This window comes from Micropterus dolomieu, linkage group LG01 (genome assembly GCF_021292245.1).
Source record: "Micropterus dolomieu isolate WLL.071019.BEF.003 ecotype Adirondacks linkage group LG01, ASM2129224v1, whole genome shotgun sequence".
NCBI classification, from domain to species: domain Eukaryota; kingdom Metazoa; phylum Chordata; class Actinopteri; order Centrarchiformes; family Centrarchidae; genus Micropterus; species Micropterus dolomieu.
This window is the reverse complement of record NC_060150.1, coordinates 52015137-52025609: the sequence shown is the minus strand read 5'-3', so window position 1 is coordinate 52025609 and position 10473 is coordinate 52015137. Positions and strand designations below refer to the sequence as shown.

General features: G+C 41.4%; 4 protein-coding genes across 6 annotated transcripts in view; 1 reads left to right on the top strand and 3 right to left on the bottom strand.

The window, feature by feature from the left end:
* The window catches only part of LOC123970640 (nuclear factor 7, brain-like), a 3132-nt gene extending 1089 nt beyond the window's left edge, over positions 1 to 2043 (bottom strand). Inside the window, exons 1-2 of the mRNA XM_046048799.1 lie at positions 2022 to 2043; positions 1697 to 1893 (exon numbers count right to left, since the gene is read on the bottom strand). Coding sequence (XP_045904755.1) covers positions 1697 to 1893; positions 2022 to 2043 — 219 coding nt within the window. The remainder of the gene's footprint in view (positions 1 to 1696; positions 1894 to 2021) is intronic.
* esf1 (ESF1, nucleolar pre-rRNA processing protein, homolog (S. cerevisiae)) overlaps positions 1 to 10473 on the top strand; it is a 44662-nt gene that overhangs the window by 11319 nt on the left and 22870 nt on the right. The gene's annotated exons all lie outside the window — the stretch shown is intronic.
* On the bottom strand, positions 1254 to 4086 carry LOC123969329 (zinc-binding protein A33-like). Its single transcript, XM_046046612.1, has 3 exons — positions 3989 to 4086; positions 3692 to 3847; positions 1254 to 3417 (listed from the first exon to the last, which is right to left on the bottom strand). Exon 3 carries the CDS (start codon positions 3262 to 3264, stop codon positions 2368 to 2370), a length of 897 nt encoding a protein of 298 aa, XP_045902568.1. The 5' UTR covers positions 3265 to 3417; positions 3692 to 3847; positions 3989 to 4086; the 3' UTR covers positions 1254 to 2367.
* Positions 9400 to 10473, bottom strand: part of LOC123969306 (E3 ubiquitin-protein ligase TRIM21-like) — a 14380-nt gene continuing 13306 nt past the window's right edge. The window contains exon 3 of the mRNA XM_046046581.1: positions 9400 to 10468. Within this exon, the coding sequence (XP_045902537.1) occupies positions 9632 to 10468 (837 nt within the window). The 3' untranslated portion in view covers positions 9400 to 9631. The remainder of the gene's footprint in view (positions 10469 to 10473) is intronic.

Sequence of the window (10473 nt, the reverse complement as noted above, 5' to 3'; positions counted from 1 at the left end):
GTCCACTGTGTTTTCTGAGGTCCAAGGTCAACGCAGCCGTCCACCAGGAAGTTTTAGAGCACTTCATGCTTCCTGCTGCTGACCAACTTTATGGAGATACAGATTTCATTTTCCAACAGGACTTGGCACCTGCACACAGTGCCAAAGCTACCAGTACCTGGTTTAAGGACCATGGTATCCCTGTTCTTAATTGGCCAGCAAACTGGCCTGACCTTAACCCTATAGAAAATCTATGGGGTATTGTGAAGAGGAAGATGCGATACGCCAGACCCAACAATGCAGAAGAGCTGAAGGCCACTATCAGAGCAACCTGGGCTCTCATAACACCTGAGCAGTGCCACAGACTGATGGACTCCATGCCATGCCGCATTGCTGCAGTAATTCAGGCAAAAGGAGCCTTGAGTGCTGTACATGCTCATACTTTTCATGTTCATACTTTTCAGTTGGCTAATATTTCTAAAAATCCTTTTTTTGTATTGGTCTTAAGTAATATTCTAATTTTCGGAGATACTGAATTTGGGATTTTCATTAGTTGTCAGTTTTAATCATATAATTAAATGAAATAAACATTTGAAATATATCGGTCTGTGTGTAATGAATGAATATAATATCCAAGTTTCACTTTTTGAATGGAATTACTGAAATAAATCAACTTTTTGATGATATTCTAATTATATGACCAGCACCTGTACAAACGTTAATTCTAATTTGTGTTCCTAATTTTAACCTGAGACTTTAACATTCAAACTGTGTTGTTGAAATGATTTAACATATAAAACGAGTGGTTCAAAGTGTTGGACTAACGTTTCAGGATTTAAAGTTGTACATGTGTTTCCAGGCAGATGTTATTGAGTTAATACTGTCTAGTTACTGCCGTTGTGCTTTGCATCATGAATGAATGTAGCTGAAGGCTGTTTGACGTTAACATCAGGCCGTGGACTGGAACTATTATACCGGCTGACAGTGGTGTGGTTTCAAAAGTGGACACCAATTCAAAGGATCATTTTCTAGAGTTTCAAAAAAACAATCTCCTCTCAAGGTCCACTTACTGCCTCGCTCTGGAGCTTTTTACCGCAGCACACGGTCTTCATCAGCAGATGGAATTTGTTCAGTTGTCGTAGAACTGCAGATGTTCAAACTTTCCCTTTTTCTGAGCTCTTTACGACTTCTCGTCTGTGTTGGCTGACAAGTTGAGTTTGAATGTTAATCCATGATTATGTATCTTGATCAGGAAGGTGTTGATTCAGGCCTTGTGTTCAACAACTAGTTTATTTTACAATCACTTGTTTACAGATTTCTCTGACTCATAATTCATCTGACCAGAATTCATGAAACAAATAAAAGTGTCCAGTAATTAACCAAAACAGAAAATTAAATTTCCATTCTACTAATTAACTTTGTCCATTAACCTTTTATGCTCCTGTTACGAACCTCCAGTGGAAAGTCCAGGGGATGAGGAGGTTAGTGACAATAATAGAATCATTCCAGGTTGAAGGAAGCCAGGAGACAGCTTTTACAGGTCGTACGCGTTTTATTTACAAAGAGGAGACAAAAAAAGCTAAGGTACCCTCAGGGAGGGTCTACAAAAAACAACTTCCCAAAAACAAGGAAGCGCCCACAAATGCCACAAATGAGAAAACAACACAGGATACAATAACGAATTTCGCCCTCCCTCCACTGAGGGAGTGAACCCCACCACAAGGTTCAGACTTATCGCTTGCTGCACTGTCGTTTCACCCAGCTCACCATGCCGTCTGCACTCCCCACTCTCCACACCCAGTCTGCCTGCTTTCTGCTCCTTATACCGGCTCCTGCGCTCCCGCTGATTGTAACTGGGGACAGGTGTGCACCCTAGCCTCCTGGCTGCAACATTAGAGGGGGGAAGGGCAGGACCTGCAGGGCACAGACGAGCAGCAGTACACAGACACAGGGCTCAAGGGCCGTAACAGCTCCAACAATAACATATACTGTATTGTGTAGACTCTTAGGGTTAGGGTTAGTTAGCTTAGGGTTGTACTCACTTGTTCCCAGCAGTTTATACATTAATGGCTGTTGTGGATGTGTTACTTTGAGGGGACAGCAAATTTACAGTTTATTTATACAAGCTGTACACTACTTTACATTGTAGCAAAGTGTCATTTCTTCAGTGTTGTCTCATGAAAAGATATTGCAAAATATTTACAAAAATGTGAGGGGTGTACTCACTTAGAGATACTGTATAATAATAAATTTTAGATAAAGTGTAGATCAGTCACAGTAAACAGATTCTGCAGAAAACAAGATTTAAACTCTACGATGTAAAACTAAATATGTACATTTGTTCACTTTTAATAAAAATACATCAATACATAAAAAAATAAGAAGTGATTAGTTTACTCTGACAGGAGAGATGATCAGAGGGGCAGAGTTTTTACCACCATCATTATTACAGGGACCGACGTATGGTAAGAGTTTGTCAGTGAAGCAGCAGCCAGTAAAGGAGTAGATAAGAGCTGCAGCATCTACGTCATAAAAGGAGACCAGACCCTCCTCATAATCCACAAACACCCCCACCTTCTGAGGCCGAGACTTCAGAGAGAGACGGACTGAAGGGCCAGCAAGAGCTCTGTACTGATTTCCATTTCTCAACCCTACAGTCCAGTTACCCTTCTTAGGTCTCAGTGTGATGTCTCCCTTCCTGTTGATCGACTCTCTGGCCACTCCTAGATCCCAGTCAGTCTTTCCTTTAACCTGAACCTCAAAGTAAAATTTGCCGGAAGAGAAACTCTGCTTTCCTAAGACATTAACACAAGTATCAAATCTCTTTGGATTGTCTGGAAGATTTTTCTCCACATTGCTATCATACACTTGTTTCCCATCATCAGACAGGATGAGTTTAGGATGTGCTGTATCAGGATCTAGAGTCACATCCACTGCATACTGCTGGACCCTCTTCAGCTCAGACTCAAACAGCTTCTTCATCTCTTTACTGAGCGTCTCCTCCAGCTGAGCCACAGCTCTCCTTACAGCCCCCTCATGTGGCTCCAGGTGAGTCTCACAGTAGGAGACTAGACACACCAGGCAGGACTTCAGGGCCTTCAGTTTGGTTCCAGTGCAGACATCACAGGGAACTTCTCCTGGTTTGGACTCTTGTTGCTCTGAGCTGCTGCTGCTGCTGCTGCTGCAGGCTTCCTGCTGAGCTGATTGTCTGAACTGAGCAGCCATCTCAGAGATGAAAGTGTTGACCCGCAACTTCGGTCTCGTGTTGAAAACCTCATTACACATCGGACACTAGCATGGGACATTAATATCCCAGTGTTTGCTGATGCAGTTTTTAGTTGTGTCCACATGGTGTGCTGACAGGATCAGTGAACACATCCAGACAGATGGAGCACAGGAACTGATCTTCAGATCTCAGAGAGTTTGTAGCAACCATATCTACACATGTAGGGAGAAAAGAACCATTTAATTCAAAATACAGTTAAACATAAAGAAAGGTGATTACAGTTCTTTTAAGTGTAACATCAGATAAGATTAGATAACGGTAAACATTTATTTTATGAGATTTTTGGGGATATTTGCACCAAGCTGATAAACCATTTAAGCAATGTAAGCTCAAACTGTCTATGAAAACAAAATATCACAGAAAATGTACATGTGTATGTATGTAATTTTTGTTGAAGAATAGTGCTGCTCAGAAAGCTCTGCTTACTTGATGGTGCACATATTGCATTTCCTCTAGCTGCTCACATTAAAAGCCTCCTGCTGGTTCACTGGTAGAAAGCTTTTATTGTGAAACAGCCTAAAGTCCTGAGAACGGACTGAGAGGCAGTTTGAAGCAGTTCCAGTGGGCTGCTGTATAGTGGGCCTGTGGACAAACAGCCAGAGTTATATTTTAACCAACGTCACAAGTATGAAATGAAAAGAGTGGAACTTCCTGCCTGAGTAGAGCTGCAGGTTTGTGTTGATGCTGCTTGTTGAAGCTGTAAATGTGATCAGCTGTACTCACCAGTGTTTGGCAGAGACTCTGCTGTGTTGTTGAGAAAGACCTGATGAAGTCAGTCTGAATTTCCTTTCAGAGACAGAGACTCGTCTCGACGGCTGCTGCTCTGACAAACTCTGAAGCTCTCCTCTTTCCAGAGTTGCTCCACCTCTCACTGCAGCTCTGCTGCTCACGTTTTGTTTCCTCCCTTTTGATTTACATGTAGAGCTGTTGCTGATGTGTTGAAATTTTAAGGTTCCGTACCTTCACTTTAACATTAACATTTGACATTTGCATTATTATTGCTTTAACACATTAATTAATTAGCACTGACAATTATTTAATCGCATGTTAATGCAGTTTTTATTATTATTATTATTAACAATTCAACTTCTGCGGCGGTACACCTTGCTCAACCACTTCACCTAACTCTAAAAGGGAAACTTGCTGAACATTGGCCTCTACTCCCTGATAAAAGAAAAATGTTTCTGCTGATACCTGTTCAGATAAAAACAAGAAAACTGGACTCTGATGGTAACTTGTTTTAACAAGCTATAAAAGGTAATGAATGCCCTGGCAGTGGCAAATAGCTTTGGTTTTAGATTTGATTTTATTACATTAATGTTTAAGTTGAGATTTACAAGAAATATTTTATTACTACTGTGTAAAGGGAATACTGCTGGGAAAAAGCACTTTATTTGTTTAGTGTTTGCAAACCACACGTTATTGCACTTTTGTGTATATAGCAGTTCATTTAAATTAAAAGTGCACAATACACTACTTTAGAATTCATTATTCAATTTTGCCCACCACTAAAATAAACATTAAACGAAATGGCTCTCACAGTCGGTATCATGAGGTAGACTGTGATTCCCATCTAGGGCTGGGTACCAACCAAATTAGCTGAGTCCTGAGTACTATTGAAACTTCTCCAGTCAAATGGGTACTGCATTCGATCCTTTTTTTACTAGATCGGCAAATAATTACTGTTTTTATGGTTTTGCTCACTGCCAAATATGCAAGCAACACACCGTGAGAAAGATAAGTGCATGCCTCTTTTTTTTTCTTTTCTTTCTTACGTGCCTGCACGGCGCTTGTAAGCGTCAGCATCGGCTGCGGTGTCTGGCATTTTCGTCACTGCAAGATTATCACCACAAGCCTGGCTTTCCGTTTGTTTCATCTTCTGATACAATCTCCTGTAATTAGGGGTCCAAGCCTGAGTGGGCTGGGAACCCGCGAATGCAAGGCATCGCGGTTCCCAGTACAGCGAAGCGGCTGGGAACCCTATTGTAATTGCTTGGATTTTTATTATTATATTTTCTTCCGTGCATAAAACTGATACTGCGGCCTAGACGGTAACTGCAAGGTAGGTTCGCAGCCTCAAGAGTACCTCAGGCGCCTAAATACGCACACTTCTCTGACACGCCTCTGTGCGATGACTTTTTCATTTAGCTAAATCGCAAAAACTCGAAAACCTATTTTAATTAACTGCTCCGAAGCCGCAAGTCCGATCGCCACCAAACTTGGCACGGACCATCTCTGGACCAAGCCCATAAAAGTTTGTAAAGGGAATTTTGATCCGCCAAAAAACGTCAGAATTATAGCACAACAAACTTTTTGCCCAAACGCTAAAAACAGGCTGTCATGTCAGACCTTACGTTTGCAATGCCTGATCTACACCAAACTCGGGGACCTTATATGGCATGCCCTCTCGAGGGGCTGTGTGAAATTTCGCATTAATCAGCCTCTATGTGGCGCTATTACTTGGAAATCAAATAACACTCCCATAGACATACGTTAATTTCAGATCTCCTTAACCGCAAGCCTCTTTCATTTATAACTCCGCTCATTTATTCTCTATGGGCCCCGGCGTAGCTCGAGGGCCCATGATTATGGGACAGTTAATCATCGCGCGCCCTCCGCGGGGCCTGGGGGGGTGGCTTGCGCCGGGCGGCTTGGACCCCACTTACAACTGCTTGCAGTTCTAGTTGTTATTTTTTTCTTCCGTGCAAAAAATTCATACTGCAGCCTACATGGTAACTGCTAGGGATGCGACACTCATAGGGTACCTTCACAGCCCCAACAGTAACTCAGGTGCAAAAATCCGCACACATCTACCTCTAGGGGGCGCTATAAGCAAGGTCAACACGTTTGGGCTTGGAACCCCACCTATGAGGCGTATATCAAAAACCTTATAGCCACGCGTTCGGGGGATCCAGCTGAATCTTGTGGTATAGGCCACGCCCATTTCCGCCTAAACTTTTTTCCGCTACATCGTGAAAACTGGAAAACCAAATTTAATTAACTCCTCCAAAGCTGATGAAAGTTTGTAGAGGAAATTTTGATCCGACTCAAAATGTCGCAGTTATAGGCTAACAAATGTTTACGAAAAACGCTACTAACAGGAAATGACGTCATATCTGCGCTTTGGAATGGCCAATCGACACCAAATTGGGAGCGTTAATGTGGGACGCCCCCCTGAGGGCCTGTGCAAAATTTGGTGGAACTCGCCCCTAGGTGGCGCTATGTAATTCCAAAAACTTCTATAACCACAAGTCGCATTCACATGAAACCACTGCCGAATTGTAAAGCATGGTCCCCTTACTACAGGCACCAAAGTTCACTCAAATATGCCCATAGGTGGCGCTCTTATTGCAGATGAAAGACGCACAAAAAACACCATTCATTTCAATGGGATTTTCCCGATCGACACGAAACTTTGGACGGACCATCTCTGGACCAAGCCAAAGAAAGGTTGTAGACGGAATTTTGATCCGACAAAAAATGTCCCAATTACAAACTTAACAAATATTTGCGAAAACGCTAAAAACAGGAACTATAACATATCTCTGGCTTGGAAAGGCCGATCAACACAAAACTTGATGACCTTATGTGCCATGCCCCCCTGAGGGGCTGTGCAAAATTTGGTACAGCTAGCCCCTAGTTGGCGCTATTGAAAAAAATCCCATTGACTTACATGCATTTCATATCTCCATAAACACAAGTCCGAATGATACCAAATTTGGGGCAATTGTTCCCCATGGGCCCCTAATTACACCTAAAAAAATGTGGTGCAATTCCGCTTACAGGTTGCGCTAAAATCGAAGCTGAAATCTCTCACTAAACCCCATTCATTCCAATGGCATTTTCAAACGGCAGGACATTTTGCCTCGGTTTGGAATGGCCGATCAAGACCAAACTCGGGGACCTTATGCGTCATGACAGCGGGGCACCTCGGCCGACTCGCGCCCTCCGCGGGGCCAGATGGGGCGGCTTGCGCCGGGAGGCTTGGACCTCGCTTACAACTGCTTGCAGTTCTACTTTTATTTGCAATTCACATCACTTGTCACTGATCAGTCACTGCGTTCCACCATATCAATTCAACACTTTGCGGCAGCATATCAGTTGATTTTACTCACGGAGCCTCCGTCTGCTTATATAACATGTATTCTGTGTGATCGGCTGAATGTGCAGCCTTTCTTTTTCCTTTGCTTGCTTTTTTAGTCTTTACTGTAGTTCAGTGACTTGGTTAACCCCTTACTCGTTTTCTACACGGAGGGCTTTTATTGTGAAGCAGCCACAGGAAACACGATGTATTTGTCAGGAAATACAACTTCTATGTAAACCAGGCTTTTCTGTCCATTTAGGTGCTAAAGTCACTGCTTACTTGGGCCTTGTGTTCAACAACTAGTTTCAATTCAATTCAGCCTTACTGGCACGAATGTCAAACAACAATATTGCCAAAGCTTAATGTATAATACATAAGAACTATTGATTTCATTAAATAAAATAAATAAAGCAGTAAAAGTGTGTTTTTGTGTAAAAAAAAAATAATAATAATATAAACAAAATAAATAAAATGTTAACAATTAAATAAATAAAACTGTAAGCATGTGTGTGTTGAATTCAATTCATATGGTTCATTAAATAAAATAAAATAATTAAAGCAGTAAGTGTGTGTTTGTGTGTGTAATAAAAAATAAATAAAAATATTAAAAATAAAATTAATAAATAAAACAGTAGTGTACATAGTTTATTTTACAGTTTTTATTTTACAATCATGTTTACACATTTCTCATCTTACAAGTATTCATTAAACAAATAAAACTTGGCCTAAGTGACCAGAAATGAACTAAAACACTTTTCAGACAAAACTGAAAATTCAACATCTCTTCTGTTAATTAACTTTGTCAAATAACCTTTTATGGTCAATATAACAATGACACATACTGCATATTCTGTAGACATTATTATAATAATAATAATAATAATAATCTTTATTTGTAGAGCACTTTTCAAAAACAAGTTACAAAGTGCTTTAACAAGTGTAAAGACAATAATACCCAAAAGACAATAATACAAAAACAATAAAAGATTAAAGCATGAAAGCATTGAAAAGACTAAAATGTTTTTTTGCAAATTAACTCAAACTTCAGCTTGACATATGTGTGTACAACAGTGTACAAAATGTTGGAATAGATAGGGCAAGTAACATAAAATAGCCACTAGTGGCGATTTGGGGATCAAACCCTTTTCTGCTTTAGTGATTTCAAACACTTTCACACATGTGCTTGAACATTGTTATGAACCATATCCTGTGAGTTTTGTAACGACTGGAGAAACAGTTTCTGATTTCTGGTTCGTGTTATCTCGCCCATTTTTGGGGGCATTTGAAGCCCCCCTGTGGTCGCTTCAAACTCTTAGAGTACGTCTCAGGCGCTCCTGTGGATGTATCCTGGAGTGGGCTTGTGCGAGTGCCGATTACATCGGCTTTCGATGATTGAAGGGATATTAAGGTGATTTTAACTTACTATCAGAACTAAAATGACATGAATCAGTCTCTAAATCTGCACCCCACTGCACTGTTTCCCGTTCATTTACTTATTTGTGGCAACACAACACGCCAATATCAACGCTGACCGCCACATACTATATACTCACTTCCTCTCCTCGTTCTTCAAAGGACATCTACGTGACAGGTGCTGTTATAACAGTAGTTGAGAACATCAGGTACTAAACTGGTGTAGGCTACAGCTCTGTCCTGTACAGACTGATTCAATTTTTCAGTTTTCAGTCTGAAAAAGTGGTTTTGGAAAAGGTAGGACGGAGGTGACTGGAGGAGCTGAGGTTAGTGAAGCTAATTAGTGATGCAAACTAGTCCTTTTAAGCTAACGAGGAGACGTTTCTTTTTGGATTTGGATGGCTCTTGTGTGATGCAAATAAAATGCACCTCAGAAGGGAGGAGGTTTCTCATGCTGCCTATTTTTTATATTAATTCTACAGATAAATGTCAGAAGCTGTAAAATGAAGACACAAAAGGCCACATGAACAGTCGTATCTATAATGATTCTGAGGTCATATTAACAGGGTTTTAGGGGTGATGCCCAAAACTGTAAAATCACTGTGGAGCAACAGAACCAACCAAATTACTTTATGGTGAAAATAATAGCCCAAGATGATGTGAAATTACATATTTTTCATTGGAAAACATGAAATATTCTTGGTGGAGGACCTGCAAACCCCCCACTCCCCTGACCATGACTACCACCACCACCCAAACATTCATCGAAAGCTCACGTAAAACTAGCTATTCTAATGGGCATCACATGCTCATGGACATGAGCAATGCTATTGAGACATGTTGTGTTTGGGGTTTTATATTCAGACGTACTACGCACGCAAAAAAGATTTCGCTTCACCTCTGCTGCTACCACTCCTTTCCAAGGGAAACAATTGAAACCGTTGGTATACTTTGGCAGGAGAGATGATCAGAGGGGCAGCGTTTTCACCACCATCATCAAGACAGGGACTTAAGCATGGGAAGAGTTTGTCAGTGAAGCAGCAGCCAGTAAAGGAGTAGATAAGAGCTGCAGCATCTACGTCATAAAAGGAGACCAGACCCTCCTCATAATCCACAAACACCCCCACCTTCTGAGGCCGAGACTTCAGAGAGAGACGGACTGACGGGCCAGAATAAGCTTTGTACTCATTTCCATTTCTCAACCCTACAGTCCAGTAACCATTCACAGGGCTCAATTTGATTTGTCCCTTCCTGTTGATCGACTCTCTGGCCACTCCTAAAGTCCATTTAGTCTTTCCTTTAACATGAACCTTAAAGTAAAATCTGCCTGAAGAGAAACTCTGCTTTCCTAAGACAATTCTACAACGAGTAAATCTCTTTGGGTTGTTAGGAGGAAACTTACACACACCATCACAATTCACTTCTTTCCCATTTTCAGATAGGGTGAGATAGGGATATGCTGTATCAGGATCAAGAGTCACATTCACTACATACTGCTGGACCCTCTCCAGCTCAGCTTTGACCAGCTGCTTCATCTCTTTACTGAGTTTATCCTCCAGCTGATTCACAGCTCTTAACACAATCCATTCATATGAAAGATGCACTCTGACCTTTGTCCAGTCCTTGGTGGGTGGAGGGTGGATGTTCAGGGACTGGACACTCTGGAGAAGATGGAGGTGGTCTTCAGAGCGTGAGAGCTGCTCCACCTCAG

Excerpts from the sequence above, each read along its gene's own strand:
- LOC123969329 (XM_046046612.1), bottom strand. The coding sequence starts at position 3,264 with ATGTGTAATGAGGTTTTCAACACGAGACCGAAGTTGCGGGTCAACACT.